Source organism: Leptonychotes weddellii, chromosome 14, assembly GCF_054177405.1.
Source record: "Leptonychotes weddellii isolate Sample4059 chromosome 14, ASM5417740v2, whole genome shotgun sequence".
NCBI lineage: Eukaryota > Metazoa > Chordata > Mammalia > Carnivora > Phocidae > Leptonychotes > Leptonychotes weddellii.
Genome location: NC_138382.1, coordinates 10,681,713 through 10,702,812, shown reverse-complemented (window position 1 = coordinate 10,702,812; position 21,100 = coordinate 10,681,713). Strand labels below are relative to the sequence as shown.

Here is a 21,100-nt window from a genome sequence, read left to right as displayed (position 1 = left end):
GCGGAAAAATACGGTAAATTCTCTGCAAACTAGGAACAGAAGGAAAACTTTATCAACCTGATAAAGGGCCTCTATGGTAATTGTACAGCAGACATAATACTTATTATACATGGTAGTATGGGAAATGGTACTCTAATAGATAATATTACAGGAGGCAGTTATATACAATAAATTTCACAATTTAAAATACAAAGTCACACATGTGAGAGGAAGTTCTGGTCCTGCTGAGAAGCTATAGAAAGTTACAAAAATAAAGGTCAAAATTTCAGGAACCCATGTCACATTATCCATATAGGATTCAAATCCTTAGCACAGAGGAAGCATGAGTTTTTGACTCAAAAAAAGGCACTCAGTGTAGGCTAAGCAGGCCATTTCCAACAGAATGCACCTAATTCCACCTGACTGAATGCCCTTCACAGCATGCCATATCAGATTTATAATCCAAGTAACCTACTTCTTCAAAAAGCTCTCACACACGACCAAAAACTCACTGGATAAGCTTAAATAATTCCAAACTAAACAACTGTCTAACTTTTTGGAGTCCATTCTATAATTTTATACATGCAACTTTTTATGCAATTACCATATATTCCTATTCCCTGCCAACCCCCAAACCAGAAGGAGGGCAATATGGTAAAAGCCAGAAAAAGGATTCTTTCCCATCACTAGTGTACCACAGAAATAGAGGACCACTTAGGTGATTCAGGGTCCTGTCCTCATTCATACCTGCTAGCAAAGATTTAAACAAAACAGAATCTAAACCTAATCTTTAGGGCTTTTAAAAGAAGGTGACATACACAAAAGGAAAGAAATCTTACTGACAATAACAAGAGCTAACAATACATACTTTATAGATAACCACATGTAATAAAAATAATCGCAAACAAGCACTGTTCTACACACCTTTTCATTTATTAACCAATTTAGTCCTCACAACCAACTTTTGAAGCAGATAATATATCTACATTTTACAGATGAGGAAATTATGGCATCAAACATTTAGGAAACTTGCCCAGTTTAGTAGCAAAGCCAGAATTCAAATCTTGGCAGCCTATCTATAGAGTCTGTGCTCCTACCTACTAAGCCACATTGCCTTGTAGTGGCTTAGATTCTCAGTGGTGTTTCTGTAGCCAGATACAGAATTCTCATTCTGTACCTCATTCTCATTCTTTTCGAAGAGGTTTTATTTAAAAGCAACAACATATTGATTCCCACGCTGCCCATCAAAGAAAAACCGAGTTCATTCCAATATATTTTCAAAAAGGATGTCTAAGACCAAAGGTCCATCACTATGGTTTTTTTCTTAAAACAGTATGACAGAATTACTCTTACTAACTCCAACTCAAAACATGTTACAGATGAAATTATGGGCTGTTTTTTCCTTGCAAAACAAATTCATTCCCCAATGATGACAGAGATAAAGAAATTCACAAAACTGAATGATTTTACACAAGAGTTACTGCTGGTATAGTTAGTCACTATTTTTTGCTTTAGTTTGAATTTAAAAACTTAAGTACCAGAAGATTAGCACCAGGTGAATCAAAGTATTATGTTGGTTACTTGCCTCTTTGAGAAAAACCTCCATATCTTCTTGACTCTCAAATACAAAAGCTCTCAAGTCATTTGATGAAATATGATTTTCAATATATTTGGCATTTTTATTATCTTTCATATTGATCTAAACAGAAAGAAAATATAAGTTAATTCTCATGAAATCCAATCCAAACTGATTACTAGAACATAATTTTACTTTGATTTGTTTAATCCGATTAAATTTAATAGCTGGAGGAGGGAGAATTTGGTATTGAAGATTCAACATTTAGTACCCAGAAACATCTAATCAAAATTGATATGCATCAGGTGCTTATTCACGTCTTGTTTTTTGTTTTACTAAGAAATAACTATGTTCCTTTTATAGTCAACTCACTGGGAAACATCTGAAATAGGCTTAGACTGTAATCTAAGTGTATTTCTCATCTATCCCCAAACTTTTAATATTTGTCGTCCTAATCTTCAAGAGGAAGTCATACATGGCAATAACTGATCAGTACAAAAACACAAAGAATTAAAACAACTTTACCAGTGCTTTCCAGAGAAATCCTAGGCTTGTACCACTAAGAGCATAAGCTTTAGGATTTATCTTTTAAATATTAACAAATCAGGCACTTCTGCATGTGAGGCTCAATGTTATGGAAAATAGTAAGGTCAAGATAACAAATTGTTTCAAGATGACTACAATCTACTTTCTGCAGATTTTAAGTAAAAAAAAAAACAGAACACAATAAAGCTCTATAATAGGTGTATAAAAAGTGCTCTCATGGAATTTTAGGGGGGAGATAGATAATCTTCAGCAGATGGAAATCAGCTTTCTTGAAAAACACATTTATGAAAGAGAAGGGTTTTAGGTACCATATATATATAAAATACCGCATACTAGTTAAGAGCTAAGACTCTGGGGTCACACAGATGTTGCTTCAAATCACGTACCACTTATATCTCTGAAAGTTTTAGTTAGTTCTTCACCCAAATGGGTACAGTAAAACAGTCTATATCTCAGGAATAAATGTGGATTAAGAGAGCTAATAAACTTAGTATGCTTGTCATACAAACATTGGCAAATATTACTATTTTAAAGTATGAAATATCATTTAGCATAAAAAAATGGAAAACTGATACACAAGCAAACAAAACAAAGTCACATAAAATACCTGGACATAAACACTACAGAAATTTAGCCTCTATCGTTCGACTTTTTTTTTTTTGGGTATCAGTTACTTCATTAGAAGGAATAGTACAAATGAAAGAAAAGTGGGTGTTAAGCTACAACTTATAGAAAGGGTAAAATAACCCCAATGTGACTGCGGAAGTCACCTTTTTAAAAGTCACACAAGTAGGGGTCATGTCTGTCCCTGCCCAGTTTGTGCACTTCCAGAAGTGACCACGTCACACTTTTTTTTGCCAGGTAACACGCAAACTGCACTGCGTTCAGTCTGGCTTCCTGACATCCTGAAGGAAGAAAGACTTCACCACTTTGTTGGCTCTGAAGCTTCATCAACTACTTAGTGTGCTCCCCCTCGTCAGACTGGTAAAGAAAATATCTGGCAAAGTTCAAGGCCACTCCTTCACAACATAGTAAAGACAGAGAGAGGCAGACAGAGGGAACATAGCGCTCCAAGGTGATCTGGTGGTTGATGGCAGACTCTCAGTTCAGATTTTTAACATGAAATCTTTCTATATATCCTATCCTAGAACCGGTTTTATAAATTCATTGGTCATAAATGTCCTCTTATAGTAACAGACCTAGAATGACATTTTTAATGGCTGCATAGTATTCTAGTCAATGGATATAGAATAATTTACATGACCAATCAATTTCTTTGGAAATTTTGTTCTTTGCCCCACCATTATTTGTGCCATTATAAACACTGCTGTGAGGAACAGAACTATAAATACATCTTTGCACACTTCTCCCACTGTAGCCTGGAATGGTTAGAAATAACTCATGGACATGGATTGTTAGTTGACAAGTTATATGGCTAAAATTTTAAGTTTATATACTGCTAACTTGTCTACGTTGGTGACATCTCAACTAGATATTGAAAGATTAAGTGTGTGTATGTGTGTTGGGGTGGGGAAACACAGTTGGAAAGGTGGTAGGAAAGGTAAAGGGTTATTCCAGAAAGGATAAAAAGCAAGCAAGACTGTATCTTTTTATCTCAAAGATTCAAATCTAATTTGAAGTATAAATATATGCCAGCTAGTAATCCCTTTTGGTGACAGGCTACTACTACTAGGAGACTAAATGATAAAAGGATGGCAAATTTACTAAGGTTGTGAATTATAATTTTGAGGTTGACATTTTAATAAAAATCTGTTCACAATTACTTGCATTATAATTTCTTAAGGCTCAAAATATTTTCTTATATTTTCTTTCAGTCCTTACCAGATTAATCAAAACAATAATGTCTGCATCCAAAATAGATATTCCCTTCTTGATCTGGCAAAAATACTCTAATAATACATACCTGAGCAAGAAGAGAATACAGTATTATGCATATTAATTTTGCTAATATAATCTAAGATATTAAAAAAGACAACTACATGAAATGATTTTAACTAAAGAATAATACAAACATGAATTAAAGAAGATAGAAGTTTTCATGAATTCTGCAAGGATCTACAGTGCATTCATTTCTAAAGTTAAAAAAAAACAAAAACAAAACCACCCAGCAATAACAATCCTTAAGTCATTTTTGGGTAAGTTTTATCATCGCCAAAGACTGGTTTTTACTTTATTTTCTCTTTCCATGGCCAAACTTATTATTTAAAATATTTCAGATAGAAATCTTCCTAGCCATTCCATGGCCACACTTCATTAAATGATTTACTCAATATAGCTTACCCTATTCTTAATGACCCATGATCATCAAAAAGAGCTATCCATCAAAGGTTTATGAGGTCAACAGACTGCTGGCTGCATTCTCAGAATCCTAAGAATGCTCTGTTACTTGTAGGTGACTTTCTCTTCTTTCTTCTGTTGGTTCCCCCCATCAACATAGTTATTTACAGCAGTTTCCAGCCCTTGGGCGGCATTTAATCTATGGCCTGCTGTAACCTAAGAATAACAACTGCCAGAAGGAACTAGCTAACCAAACTAATTTTCTACATGATTCTTGGTCAATAAGCTAACAGTTTCATTCTCTTTCTAGACAAAGTTCAAAGACTTATTGGTCACAACTCAGGTATGGATTCAGCAACCAGTAGCCACAAGCCTGATAATGGAAAACCAAGGTGTTAATAAGACTAGGAATTCTTAAAACAACAAAAATCTATAAAGTTTATAGATTATAAAAGGATTATAAATTAGAAAACTAACAGATACAACCAAGATGAACAAAACTTCTTACCGTGAGCATTATAGGCTCACAGACTCTTTGCTTAAATTTGTCCCGGTTACTTCTTAGCCATAAAACAGCATCATATGTGTCACGGAATCTTTGTCGCAGCTTATCTTCCTTCTGATTCATAAGACTGTCAAATCGTACAATATTATCACCCACACCTAAAAAAGGAAAATAAAGTATTAGTTCTCTGAAAACTTTCGTGAAATAATCCACTAGTAATACAAAAGGGTATCTTAGATCCAAAAGTTAGCAACACCACTCAGCAAGTACCCACCACCGTGAGAAAGCAACACCCTGCACAAACGGCTATCAAATTTCCAAACATTTCAGATAAAACATGATCTTTAAGCTACCAAAATTAAACAGGTCACAAAAATAAATAGGTCATGTAAAAAAAAAAAAAAAAAAAAAAGGAGTAAAGAAACACTACATTTCCTAACATGAGACGATTGCAATAGGCCTTCAAAATTCTGAGAGAAAAATTATTTTCAACCTAGAGTCACATATGTAACAAAACCAAGGAAAGCAGATCAAGAAATAAAGGTATTTTTAGGGATGCAAAGACTCTGAAATTAATCCCCAAATATCTCTTCTTACAAGGTTACCTAAAGATGTGTAAGGAAGTAATTTAAGAAAATATTAAGTAATGTAAGAAAAACAAAAAGCCCACGGAATTCAGGAATAGCTTTACCCAACACAGAAAAGGATTTGTGACAAAGCCCGACAAATCCCAGACAATAGCCACCACACAGGCAGCTCTGAAAACAATCCATTTAGATGGAAGGAAGTGGATGGAGGGCTCCAGACCTCAAGAGAATGCCTACTCTTTTTTTAAGGAAATGTTAAAGCAAATGGTTTTTGTTTTTTTTTTTTTAAAGGTAATTTAAAACCTTTAAAAAAAACAGCTATCAGTGAAAGGAGATCCGATCAAAATGCACTACCTGGCTCTGCTGTGAACTAAGTTTCACTGCTGTAACAACAATACTTAATATTTCTAGCTTTTAGAATTAACTCTTAAACATAGCACATAAAACTTGATATGGTTCTCAATAAAATGTTTTCAGCCTTAAAAATATAAAAACCAGAGTACAAATTAGAGGACTTAGAATGTCAGAAGAGCAGAAAGTAAAAAGGATGAGTCAAAGTGTGTATTCAAGCAATACAACTACTTAATGACACAAAATATAAAGATAATCATAAAGGTTAATGATTAGTAACTAATATTAATAATCCCACTTGAGGAATTCAAATAGGATGGGAATTGTTATGAGCCAAAATCTGTATCTCAAATTACAAAATATCAAAAGATAGTATCTAAAATTGATTATCAAGGCATGGTGAAATAAGAACATAATAAAAATATAAATGAAGATCTACTGGAAAAAACTGCTGAGTTAAAAATGCACACACCTGAGAGTGGGTGTGGAGGTTTGAAAGAGGTGGAGGGCACTCTGCTAAACATAAAATTGAGGTTGTTTTCTTTTTTACTGATCTTAGTCGTATACACTGAGTAGACAGAACTTAAGACCTCTTCTATCTGAATAATGTTATAAATCTATTTTCATGGTCCATAGGAAAGAAAAGCAGAGATGAAACTGGATAGGTTTCAAAGGGGCAAAGCTAATGGAAGGTTCTGAAGACTAGAATGAAGAGCTTAAATTTGATCTGATAAATAACAGTGACTTTGTGAAGAAAACAAAGGAAACCATTTTTAGAGAATTAAATCAACTGTCATAATCTGACATACATAAGGCAATGGTAGCCAGTGGCAAAGCACGGTATATGCTACCTATAAGTGATTAAGGCATTAACTTGGAAAAATCAAGCTGAGCTTCCTCAACAAGGGGACGTGAGTAGCTAAAGACACGGTACCAGGGGAAGAAGAAAGCCCATCAACAGAAACAGATCTCCATTTTACAAACATCTCTTCACCCTAAGTTTCATAAGACTTACTCTTTCTCTCCTTCTCTAGGCTCTCCTTCTCTCCTCGCTTATCAATTACCTCGCCTTCACATAATGCCTTTTCATCTTGAACTCGTCTCAAATCATTTGTAATGGCATCAATCTGGGGCTGAAGATTCTCACAGTTTTCTGAGGTCTTCAGTTCATTCTGCAAATCCTCTATCATCTTCCGAGTGTTACTTATCCTCCTCTGGCGGTCGTGTTCTTCATTCTGTTTTACGGTTAATGCCTGCTGCAGTTCCTCAATCTAATAAAACAAAAGAAGGATGGTACTGGAGATTGTTTTTTCTCTTGCTTTATAAGGCTTTTATAGCAACACAGTATTTAAAATGCTAACAACCTAAGCATGGGTGTTCTCACTAAAAGGTACTCTGCTATAATTGAGTGTTACTCCTACCAGACCACCTGCTATCTTTATTTGTTCACTAACATATCCTAAGTACCGAGAGTAGTGCTTAGCATATAGTTAGCACTTATTAAATATATGCTCAATAAACAAAATATCTATAAAGCCAATTCACAGATTTCTAAATACTGACAGGAAATTCATATTACACACCAGAAGACCACAATTAAAACAGCATTCACATGTATATGACAAACTTTCAATAAAGCAGTAATAGAAATGACAATGAAGATTAGGTCTCTTAACTTTAAACTGAAACTTTTTTTTTTTTTGGATTTTATTTATTTGAGAGAAAGAGTGAGCGAGAGAGAGAGAGTGCGCCCATGAGCAGGGGGAGAGAGGGAGGGAGAAGCAGACTCCCCGCTGAGCAGGGAGCCTGACATGGGGATCGATTCCCAGGACCCTGGGATTATGACCTGAGCCAAAGGCAGATGCTTAACTGACTGAGCCACCCAGGTGCCCCTGAAACTATTTTCTTTCAACAGAATTACTAATACTTGAAATTAATATTTTGAGATTAATCCAACTATATGTTTAGATTTGTTGACATATTCAAGGTAAATTATTTTTTAAAAACCCCATATAAGATGCCAGTGGATTTTTATCAAAACCTTATAAAGTCTACCTAAGAGTTAAGACTTTAAGATACACATACATACACAAAAATACACATTATACAACCCTATTTTTTTACAAAAATAGAATTTTGTACTGTTTACACAAATCACATAATTTGTTAACTTGCTTTCATTCCAAGTCCTATTTACTTACCCTTCCACCCTCCCCATTATCAAAGTAGGACCAAATTCATTATAGAAAATATGGAAAATACACTAACTTTTAATAATCATTTATAATCTTAATATCCTTAAACCTTTACATTTTAATACCTACTTATATCTTTCTATAGAACATATGTTTTATGGCATCACTAAAATGTATTGAGAGCAGTTTCTCATTTCTCCCATGTCCTTAGCAAAATAAAATTTTGTTATCTAAATGTCTGGTTATATGGATATAACACATTTTGTCCCATTCCCTACTGTTGGACATTTGGGTTGATATCAATTTTTCCTTTCTAAAAATTTAACTTTGACAGTGTCAAGAAAATGAACTGAAATATCCAAAATCCTGTCTCCTATACCAAACATGCAGAAGAAAGAATTATTTAAAAAGTTAAAATACGTATCTGTGATTGAAAGCTGACAATGTTCAATGGACCTAAAAGAAGGAAAGAGACAAAAAGCCACAGTGTCCAGCCAGGAAACCCATGAAGTCCAAGGCAAAGGGAAAAAACAGGTATAGAATTAAGAATCACCAGAGCCTGGGTCGCTCAGTCATTAAGCATCTGCCTTCGGTTCAGGTCATGACCCGGGGTCCCGGGATCGAGCCCCACATCGGGCTCCCTGCTCAGCAAGGAGCCTGCTTCTCCCTCTCTCTGCCGCTCCCCCTACTTGTGCTCTCTCTCAAATAAATAAATAAAAAATCTTAAACAAAAAACAAAACACCAAACACATGAAGAAGTCCAGCTCCATGAAAAAGGGACAAGAAATTTAGCAAACAAAACCTTTGTACTCCCAGCAAAACAGAGACCCACCAAGCTACCAAAAATCACTGCGCTACTGAAGAAATCTGTACGACTAGAAGGTCTGACTTGAAAAACTAGGAAGCAGCCCAGTCGTCCCTATCCTTCCAGGTAAGTTTTCTGAACTCTAATTCATGAGCAGCTCTCACCCAAGACACTTCCATGACTAATCCCATCATATTCTGGTTTTAGCTCAGACATCATAGGTCCAAACTCCTAGATCACCCATCATCTTCAGTTTCCATGAATGTTCTCTCTTGTTCTGACAGTTGGCTATTCCTGAAAGACACTTCTCTCTAGTATCCTCTCTAAGGTGACCTCTTGCCACAATCCTTCAGACAGCTTCAGAACTCAGAGGTGGGGAGGGTGTTAATCCTCATTAATCCCTACTGTACTATTTCCTCCATTAACTGAGCCCCACTTAATGTCCCTTGAAGGCTGTGCTATCAGGTTTTACCACCCATTATCTCTGTTGCTGTGTTAATACCTCCTCAATATCCTTCCTCCATTCATTGATAATTTTAGCATGCCACTCACTGTTTTTCTCTCCATATGCTGAAGTCCCACAATCTAACTCTTTGGCCTCTGTGTTCCTGGACTTCAACTTTAACCATCTTTTCCTAAACCCCTCCTCAGCTACCTTCTCCTATGGTTATACTTCAGATCATGTAAAGCACCAAAAATCGTACACCTGAAAACCATTTCTACAATTCTATTCTGCCAGTCCCCTTTACTTCCATTTTACTTACTAAGGTATCCAAACTATTGACTCCATAGAGTCCTGCAATCCAGCGACCCTACTCTGTCTTTTCACAATCCATCATCCCCTTCATTTCTTTCTTTCTTTTTTTAACCTGTTGAGGTTCTACAACCCAGCACAAGAACCACTCCTTTGGAAAGACTCTTGACCCTCCACCATTCCTATGTCACATCAGCCAGGAAAAAAAGCACAGTCTCTATTGAACCTAACTATATACCTTCTATGTATCTGTACTCAAGCAGCTGACGTAACTCTCCAAATACACATCTCACTTTGAATTTATGACCACAAAATTTAAATAGGAACTCAAAACTACTAGAAAAACCTATGACATTTCTCTAATAAATACGTGTGCTCATTCTAAAAGGAGTTCACATCTTGGCCTCCACCCTTCCTCAGTCCTTTATTGCTGCAGGCCCTCTACTCACTCAGCTAAGGACTTTGTCTCACACTTCATTAATAACATATAGTTAAAATCAGTACTATGAACAGAGTACTATTCCTGCTTTAAAACCTATCACCCTATTTCCATCTGTACTCACTCCATTTTATCTTGTACAATGTAAGGAAAGTTTGTGCGTGTGAAGCAGATGTGTGAAGCAAATCTCCTGCACAAAATCCTTTCTAGCATTTACATAGCTGATAGTTACTGTTAGAGTCCTTTTCATATAGTCACCCATTCAGCTCTTACAACAACCCCATGAAGTGAGTGCCATTATTCCATCTTTAAATATGGGGAAACTCCTCTGTAACTGGTCTATAAATAATGTGGAATGCAAATAATTTCTTAAAGATAGAACAAAAATACAAAGAAACAGAGTATCTCAGAGAAGAAAGGGCTAGAGACATAATCCAGGAGATTTTATATCTCATAAGAGAGAGGAGAAGAAATCAGAGTATAAAAACTCAACACAATGAATTAGTAAATAACTGGTTTATACATACATAATAAGACATACATAATCTCACTACTTTATAATTTCACAGTACCTACGGTTAAAAAAAAAAAAGCCATCCCAAATTCCAGAGACCAAAATACACACAAATACACTCATGGACATATACACACCCCAACAAGCCAGCATGGTGAACAACAGCACTCTTGAAGAAATGGAGTGAGAGAGACATCAGCTTTCTGAGCAGCACTGTTGGATGCTAGCACACAGTGGGACAAAGTTCCAAAGGGCAATTATCTTTGATCTAGAATTCTTTTCTGGCTAGTTCTAGCTAAGTTGTCTATAAAATTTGAATATAGAATAAGATGTTTTCAAAAATGCAAGGATTCAGACCTTTTACTCTTTTTCTTATTTCTTAGGCATCTACTTCAGGATGTATGTGCCATAAACCGAAAAGCGAACTGAGATGGAATAAAGCCATGGATCTAGAAACCATGACACCAACACTGGAAATAAAGCTACCTAAATCTAACTAAGGCTACTCCAAGCAGTGTTTCTCTAATTACTTATGCTGAAGGACCTATTTTAAAAAAATTCCAAGCCATCAAAAGTCAACTTTATCAATTACAACTACAATAAATTAACAGTCATTTCAGAAAAGAGCTTGTCAATTCCTTCAAAAGTGAACTGTATACCTAGGATATTCTACTCCTAGGAAATTATCAAAGAAAAATGAAAGCACATATTTATACAGAAACCTGTACAAGAATACTCATGGCAGTTTACTGGTAATAGCCCCAAACCAGAAATAACCTTAATGTCCATCAATTGGTGAGAAGATAAACTGTGGTCTCAAGGGAAAAAAATTCATTAAACAAAAATAAAAATACAACCTATCAAAATTGGTGGACACAGCTAAAGCAGTGATGAGAACAAAGTTTATAGCATTAAGTATATACACAAGAGGAAAAGTCTCAATAATCTGAGATTCCACCTCAAGAACCCAGAAAAAGAGCAAAATAAACCCACATCAAGCAGAAAAAAGGAAATAATAAAGATATGAACAGACATCAATAAAACTGAAAAGGGAAAAACAGAAAAATCTACAAAACAAACAGCTAGTTCTTTGAAAAAAAGCAATAAAATTAACAAACCTCTAGAAAGGTTGCCCCCCAATCCCAAAAAAGACAGAAATTACCAACATCAAGAATGAAACAGGGTTATCATTGTATCACTACAAACATCAAAAGGATAGTAAGAAAATTTATGCACACAATTTGAAAACTTAAGACACAATGGACCAATTCCTCAAAAAACATTAGCTACCACAACTCATTAAATATGAAATAGATTATTTGAATAGCTCTCTATTAAAATTCGTAATTTTAAAACTCCCCAAAAAAGAAATCTCAAAAACCCAGATAGTGTCATTTGAGAATTATTCGGAAGGTTTGAAGAAAAATTAACACCAATTCTACACATTCTCTTCCAAAAAAAAAAAAAAAAAATTGAAGAGGAGGGAACACTTCCCAATTCATTTTATAAAGCTAGTTGGTACTCTGACACCAAAAGCAGACAGACAGTAAAAAACTATAGAATTTCCCTCACATAGACACAAAAATCCTTTATTAACAGAATTCAACAACATATAAAAGTATATTTATATACCACAACCAAGAAGTATTTTCAGGGATGTAAGATTACTTGATGGTAAAACAAACAAACAAAAACAATGTAATGCATCATATTAACAAGCTAAAGATGAACATGGACACTATCATACTGATGCAAAAAAAAAAAAAAAAAAGCACTTAAGAAAATCCAACACTCAATGATAAATACTCTCAGAAACATGGGAATAGAGTGAAACTTCCCAAACTTGATTAAAAAAACATCTATACAAAACCTACAGCTAACAATATACTTAATGGTAAAAAACCAGTTGCTTTCCTCTTAAGATCAGGAACAAGATAAGAATGTCCACTCTTGCCATTCTTATTCAACACAGTGCTGGTAGTTCTAGGCAGCACAGTAAGGCAAGAAAAGAAATAAAAGGCATATAAATCAGAAAAGAAAAAATAAAGCTGTCTCCATTTGTAGATGACATGCTTGCCTATACAGAAAATCCCAAGGTCTCTATTTCTTTTAAAAAGAGAGAGGGAGAGAAAAGAATCTCTTGGGTGTAATCTCACAAAACACAGAGGACATGAATACTGAAAACTACAAAACGCTCACTTTAGAAATCAAATATCTAAATAAATGAAGACATACCATGTTCAAAGATTGGAAGACTCAACACAGTAAAGATTTCAATTCTCCCCAAACTGATACACACGTTTAATGCAATTCCTATTAAAATCCCAGCAACAATTTTCTGTAGATATAGAAAATATTTGGATGTCATCAGGAATGGCAAAATCAAACTATGAAAATCCTCTCCTCCATAAAAGCAATGAAAACACTGACAAAAACTGTCAAAATTAACTTTTTTGGAACTCTGAAATTTAATCAAAGGCTTATAATTACCTAGAGACTGTTTATTCAAGAAAAATGCCTGAATCTTGGTTAAAAACGCAAACCCTGTGGAATTCTGAACATGTCCCCATTCCCTTCCCCAGTTCCATGGCAGCCTTGAAAATCAACAGCCCACAATCACAGTGAAATCAGCAACACAGTAACACTGCAGAGGTCAGAACAAAGTTAAAAAGGTTTCAGGTTCTCATTCTCAGAAAACTACCATTATCTGATCTATCTGCACTTCCTGGAAAACCTTACCACAAGGCCTATCTTTATTTGACATGACTGCACAGCTTGCAGCCTTTACCCTGAAGGCATTTGTTAAAAACAATCAGTGGCAAGTGTTTAGTACCACTGCTGTTTCATGAGGAATAACAGTTGTGGCAAACAATAAGCTAACCAAAAAAACTTAAGCTGGAGAATGAGATACCCCGTAGGAGACTTGGGAAACTTCTGGGGAATCGAGAAGGCTACATGTATGAGTAGACAGTATGTATGCCTAGGACTGTGCACATGCTCAAGACTGGAAGAGGCCCTGAGCTCTCAGAGAGGCTAAGGGCACACAAAGAATGTTTCTCCTTGAGGCTATGCGCAAAGAGAAAGTAAAACCCAAAACAGAGCTGTAAACTAGCACTGGATATTAACCAAAGCTTGCAACAATTCAGAGAGCACTTACTGAATCTTGGTACACAGTATACTAAAACACTACCCTGCTGTGTGTTGAAGGTGTGACCCAACATGCATGAAGAGACCCTCAACAAAGACAGGGAGACATCCTGGTTAGTCATTTAAGGAAATATCTGACCAGTACAAACTCAGCAGAGACTTCAGTAGTGACATACAACAAAAAATACAAATTTCAAAGAATTAGTTAGGAAAGTAACTAAACAAACAGCAACAACAAGCCTGGGGAGGGAAGGACAACTGATTTCAAAGTGCTACATCATGCTACTTCAACTGCCAGTTTCAACAAAAATTACAACACTTTCAACAAAAACAAAGTATGGGTCACACACTGGGAAAAAAGCAGTCAATAGAAAATATCCCAGAGGAAGCCCAGAAATAGACTTACAAAGTAAAGACTTTAAAACAGTTATTTTAAAAATGTTCAATCAACTAAAGAACTAAATCTACTGAAGAACTAAATCAACTAAAGAAACCATGTCTAAAGAACTAAAGGAAAGGAAGTGAACAATGTCTCATTGAATAGAGAGTATCAACAGAGGAAGAAAGTATAAAAAAGAGCCAACTAGAAATTGTGGAGTTGAAAAGTACAAAAACTGAAATAAAAGATTCACTAGTGAGGCTAAAGAGATTTGAACAGGCAAAACAAAGGAAACCTGAAGATCGGTCACTTGAGATTATCTAGTATGATGAAAAGAAAAAAGTGATTAAAAGGTGTATCAAAGTATACCATTGTATATCAAACTATGCAGAACAGGAGTGTCAGAAGAAGAAAAGAGAAAGAGGCAGAATGAATATGTGAGGAAATTAATAACCCCAAACTTCCCAGCTTGGATCTAAAACATTAATCTGCATGGCCCAGAAGCTAAATAACTTCCCAGTAGGATAAACTTAAGGAAGAGTCACATTGAAAAACATAATAGTTAACTGCTGAAAAAACGCTGGAAGAAAAAAGTTAACTCATCATGTACAAGGGATCCCCAATAAGATTAAAAGCTGACTCCTCATCAGAAACCAGGGAACTAGAAAGCAGTGGAACATCATATTCAAAGTGCTAGGGGGGGAAAAAAAAAAAAAGAACAAGAATTCTCTATCCAATAAAACTATCCTTCAAAAACAAAGGATAACTTAAGACATTGCCAGATAAACAAGAACTGAGAGAATTCGTCATTAGCAGACGTACCCTACAAGAAATCCTGAAGTCTTTCATGCCAAAATGAAAGGACACTAGACAGTAACTTGAATCTATACAAAGAAATAAAGAGAACCAGTAAAGATAACTACACAGTTAATACAAAAAATAGTAAAATTTTATCTGTTGTTTGTAACTTTTTTTCTCTTATCTGACTTAAAAGACAACTGTTATGGTATTAATAAAAAATATTTATTTTCTTAGTCCCTAGTCCCTGGCTTGGAGTTCTAAAAACCCTTGGAATTTCCTGAGTGACAGGAACATCTTTTGTTTTGCATACCAAGCACCCAAGCACTTTGGACCATGCCTGATTTTATACTAATAAGAGGACTCTTGGAAGGGCCCCCTAGATAGCTTCAGAATGGAGACTGGTTGCCAGAAGAATCAACCACATGGATTAGAGGGCTGAAACTTTCAACCCCACCCCCTGACCTCAAGGAGGGGGAAAGAACTGGAGATTGAGTTCATTTACCAATGGCCAAAAAATTTAATCAATCATGCATACATAATGAAACTTCAATAAAAAAAATCCTAAGATGATAAGGTTCTGGAGCTTCTGACTTGATGAATAGGTCAACATTCTGGGAAGGTGATGCACCCAGAAGAGGGAATGAAAGCTCTGAACACTCTATCCCCATACCTTGTCTTATGCAGCTCTTCCATATGGATGTTACGGAGTTGCATCCTTTATAATAAACCGGCAACTGTTAAGTATAATATTTTTCTGAGTTCTATGAGTTGATGTAGCAAATACCAAACCTGAAGAGGGGCTGCGGGAACCCCTGAATTTGAAGCCAAGTTAGGCAGAAGTGCAGGCAGCCTGTGTCCTGGGTCCTTGAGACTTATGTATGAAGCAAGGGCTGTCCTGTGGGACCAAGCCCTTAATCTGCCCTAATTCCAGGCGGTTAGTATCAGAATTGAATTGAATTGTAAGACACTTGGTTGGGGTCAGAGAATCAAACATTGTTACAAAAACAAAACTATATGAAGAAATAATTATAAAAGCTGTGCTGACAGGCTTATAATAATTAAAATACAATTTGTATGACAACAACAGCATAAAGGAGGGAGGAATGGAATGGAGCTATATAGGGGCAAAATTTTGCACACTACTGAAATTAATTTGGTATATGAACCAGATTGTTATAAATTAAGATATTGTTATTCTAAAGGCAGCTACTAAGAAAATAGCTCAAAAAATACAGTTAAGCGTCTGCCTTCGGCTTAGGTCATGATCCCAGAGTCCTGGGATCGAGCCCCGCATTAGGCTCCGTGCTCCACGGGGAGTCTGCTTTTCTCTCTCCCACTCCCCCTGCTTGTGTTCCTGCTCTCACTCTGTCAAATAAATAAAAATAAAATCTTAAAAAAAAGGAAAGAAACAAGGTAATTAAAATGGTACAACAGAAAATATTTAACATAAAGTAATAATAGAGAACTAGAGGAAAAAAAAAACTCCTAAGACGCAGTGACAATAGATTAGCAAAATGGCTCACGTAAATGCTACCTTCGCCAGGAATCACATCAAATGTAAATGAATTAAACACTCCAATTTAAAGGCAGGGAGAGGAAAAATGGATACAGAAGATGGATCCTGAGTTCATCTCCTCCCATGGACACAACAAGGTAACAGGTACAACTATACAAGTAACCCTGGAAACAATCTAAAGACTGGCAGAACAGATCCTCCACAGTCAACTGTGAAGAGGAGGCCACGCAGAAAAGGATAGGAAGGACAGAGACACTACTGGAAAGTAAAGTCCTGGAGGCAGTAACCACAAATGGGGAGGACACTACAAACATGGAGAAATTAGAGGATCAGACCCCACACCAGGAAAACCTGGCAGCAGGGGCCTGCACTGGGAAGACGAATCCCTGTAACATGAGGCTTGAAAAATCAGTGGGACTTAAATCTGAAAGAGCCAGAGGGGAATAGGAAACTCAGCTGCTGCCCTTAAAGACTCAGCAAAACAAGTAACTCTGTGTAAGACACAGCACAGAAGTAGTTGTCTGAAAAGCACCTGGGGTATAAGTGAAGGGAATTTACTGACTAATCTTAGAATGTGTGAAGGGACAGCAATCTTCAGATTTCTCCAGGAACAAAAGTGCTGGCAGATGCCACTTCTTTTCTACTCCACCAGCTTACATAGCCGGACACTTGCAGAAGCCAGCGCCAACACTCTCCCCCATCTATCCTGCTAGCAGTATGTGCTCCATCCAAGCATTCCCCCGAGGACTGACCCATCCAAACCACTGCTCCTGCCTCACCCCACCCTGGAGGCTGCCCGAGCAGGTACTGGTGCCAAAGTGATTCCTGCCTGGGGAGGCGGGGGGAGATAACCCCACACACTGGCACACCTGCAATTCCAGCAGCCCAGACTCTTAGCTGGCTGTGCAGGGAGCAAGCTGTGCCCTTTGATGCTCCTGCAACCATGGCAGAGAGGCTAATGGGAGACTCCTAGGCTGATGGCCAGCCCTGCCTACCAACAAGCCTGAGGCAACCTCAGGCCTCTCAACAGCACAGAGACCAAACCCTGCCTAGTGCACCCACAGCATGTAATGTGGGTCATGGCAGTCGGCTAGGCTGAAGGCAACAGTGGCTCAGCCACAAAAGTAGGGTATATGCAGCCCACACAGAGCCCACCTCTGGAGACCAGAGGGCAAGTGCTACACGGTACCACAGGACCTCTTCTACACAAGGCCATGACTTTAACAACTAGGAGATATAGCTACCCACCTAATACAGAGAAACACAGAGTCAGGCAAAATGAGACAGTAATATGTCCCAAATGAAAGAACAAGACAAAAATCACAGTAAAAGAGCTAAGTGAAATGGAGATAAGCAATGTACCTAATAAAGAATTCAAAATAATGGTCATAGAAATTGGGACATAAGAGTAGATGATCTCAATGAGAACTTCAACAAAGATAGAAAATATAAGAATCAGAGAATTTAATAATGAAATAAAAAAATACACTAAGAGAATTAACAGATTAGAAGACACAGAAGAATGTATCAGTGATCTGGGGGACAGGGTAATAGAAAGCAATCAAGCTGAATATCAAAAAGAGAAATACTAAAAAAATGAGAATAGATTAAAGGGAACTCAGCAACATCATCAAGCATAGTAACATTCACATTATAGGGATCACAGAAAGAGGAGAGAGAGAGAAGGGGGCAGAAAACTTACTTTAAAAAATACTAGCTGAAAAATTTCCTAATCTGGGTTAGGAAACAAGATGAACCCAAGGAGGACCACACCAAGATACATTAAAAATTCTCTCATAAAAATTAATTATTAAGGAGCAAGAAACAACAGTTACACACCAGAGAAACCCTGTAAGGCTATCAGCTCATTTTTCAGCAGAAAACTTGGCAGGCTAAAAGGGAGTGTCACCGATATAGTCAAAGTGCTGAAAAGACAAGACCTACAACCAAGAATACTCTACCCAGCAAGGTTATCATTTAGAATAGAAGGAGAGAGAGAGTTTCCCAAACAAGTTAAATGAGTTCATCATTAAATTTAAAGGAAGCTCTTTCAGTGCAAAGATAAGGCCATAATTAGAAGAAAATTATTAAAGGAAAAAAGTCTCACAGGTAAAAAACATTTACTAAAGGTAGTAGATCAGTCACTTTTAAAGCCAGTTTTTAAAACACAGAAGTAAAATCAATTATACCTACAAAACCTTGTCAGGGATACACAAAACAAAAAGATGTAAAGCATGACATCATATCCATAAAATGTGGAGGGGAAGTAAAAATGCAGTGATTTTAGAATGTGCTCAAGCTTAAGCAACTATCAACTTAATAGAGACTGCTACAGACATAAGCTGTTATATATGAGCCCATGGTAACCACAAATCAAAAACCTAAAATAGACACAAAATAACCCAGAAAGGAATACAGGCATAACACTAAAGAAAGCTTTCAACCATAGGGTAAGAGAGCAAAAGAAATGAACAGAAGAGCTACAAAAAGAAGCTGTGAATTGTGTAAGACTGAAGAGTCACAGACTTGTACCCCTGAAACAAATAATACATTATACGTTAATAAAAAAAATAACCTGAAAGTAAAAAAAAAAAAACAAAAAACAGAAAATAAACAAAATGGCAGTAAGTACATACCTATCAATAATTACTTCAAATGTAAATGGATTAAATGCCCCAATCAAGACACAGAATGACTAAATGGATTAAAAAAAAAAAACCACCACCAAGACCCATATATATGCTGCCTTCAAGAGACTCACCTCGGACCTCAAGACACATGGACTGAAGTGAAGGGATGGAAAAAGATAACCCATGCAAATGAAGCAGGGAAAAAAAAAAAAAATCAAGGGTAGCAAAAGAATATAAGATAAAATAGACAATAAAACAGACTGAAGCAAGAGCCAAAGAAGAGCACTACATAATGATAAAGTGATCAGTCCAACAAGATATAACAATTGTAAATATGTATGCACCCAACATAGGAGCACCTAAATTATTTCATAAATATTAACAAAGTGAGAAATTGACAATACAATAATAGAGGACTTTAACACCCCACTTACACCAATGGATAGATCATCCAGACCAAAAAAAAAAAAAAAAAAAATCAACAAAGAAACAGTGGCTTTGATCACTTAGATTAGATAGATCTAACAAATATACACAAAACATTATCCCAAAACAGAAAACACATTCTTTTCAAGTGCACATGGAACATTCTCCAGAAAAGAGATCATGTTAGGCCACAAAACATGTCTCAACAAATTTAAGAAGACTGAAATCATATCAAGCACTTTTTCTGACCACAACGATATAAAACTAGAAATCAATTACAAGAAAAATCTGGAAAGAACATTAATACATGGAGGCTAAACAAAATGCTATTTAACAATGAATGGGTTAAACAAGATATTAAAGAAGATTAAAAAAAAATATATATGGGAGACAAATGCAAATGAAAACACAATGAGCCAAAATCTCTGGGACGCAGTAAAAGCAGTTCTAAGAGGGAATTTTATAGCAACACTGGCCTATCTCCACAAGGAAAATCTCAAACAAGTGCTAACCTTACACTCAAAGGAGCAAGAAAAAGAGCAAAGCAAACCTAAAGCTAGCTGAAGGAAGGAAATTTAATAAAGATTAAAGCATAAATAAATGAAATATGGACTAAAAGAAAAAAGAAACCAAGAGCTGGTTCTTTGAAACAATAAAAAAGTTGATAAACCTTTAGTCAGACTCATCAAGAAAAAAAAAGGGAAGACTCAGATACAATCTGAAATGAAGGAAAATAACTGACACTACAGAAATAAGAAATATTATGAAAAATTATAGGCCAAACAAATTGGACAATCTAAAAGAAATGGATAAATTCCTAGAAACATATAATCTCCCAAAACTGAATCAGGAAGAAACAAAAAATTTAAACAGACCAAAATCTAGTAATGAATCCAGTAGTAATCTACTCAAAATTCTCCCAGAAAACAAGTCCAGGACAAGATGGTTTCACAGGTGAATTGTACCAAACATTTAAAAAAAGGTAAATACCTATTCTTCTCAAACTATTCCAAAAACTGGAAAAGGAAAGAAAACTTCCAAATTCATTCTACAGCATTACAAGAATACCAAAACCAGACAAAAAGACTACCAACCAACAAACAAAAAACTACAGGCCAATATCTGATGAATATAAGATGCAAAATCCTCAGCAAAGTATTAACAATCCAAATTCAACAGTACATTCAAAGACTCCTTCACCATGACCAACTGCAACTTATTCCAGGGGTGCAAGGGTGGTTCAATATTCACAAATCAATGTGATACATCATATTAACAAAAGGAAGGATAAAAATCATATCACCATCTCAATACATGCAGAAAAAGCATTTGACAAAATACAACATCCATTCATGTTTAGAGAGAAACCTACCTCTACATAATAAAAGCTATGTATGAAAAGCCCACATCTAACGTCATACTCAATGATGAAAAACCGAAAGCTTTTCCTCTAGGATTAAGAACAAGAAAAGGACATCCACTATCATCACTTTTATTCAACGTAATACTGAAAGTCCTAGCTGCAGCAATCAGAGAAGAAAAATAAATAAAAGACATCCAAACTGGTAAAAGTAGGAAAACTGTCACTATTTGCAGATGGTATACTACATAATAAAAAGCCCTGAAGTCTCCACCAAAAAAACTGTTAGAAC

The 21,100-nt window shown here is 36.0% G+C and overlaps 1 protein-coding gene across 4 annotated transcripts in view; it reads right to left on the bottom strand.

The window, feature by feature from the left end:
• The window catches only part of SMC5 (structural maintenance of chromosomes 5), a 91,351-nt gene that overhangs the window by 37,767 nt on the left and 32,484 nt on the right, over positions 1-21,100 (bottom strand). For all 4 annotated transcript variants that reach the window (XM_081802824.1, XM_031023944.2, XM_006729498.3 and 1 more), the window contains 3 exons: positions 6,858-7,113; positions 4,908-5,062; positions 1,565-1,678 (listed from right to left, as the gene is read on the bottom strand). In XM_081802824.1, coding sequence (XP_081658950.1) covers positions 1,565-1,678; positions 4,908-5,062; positions 6,858-7,113 — 525 coding nt within the window. The remainder of the gene's footprint in view (positions 1-1,564; positions 1,679-4,907; positions 5,063-6,857; positions 7,114-21,100) is intronic.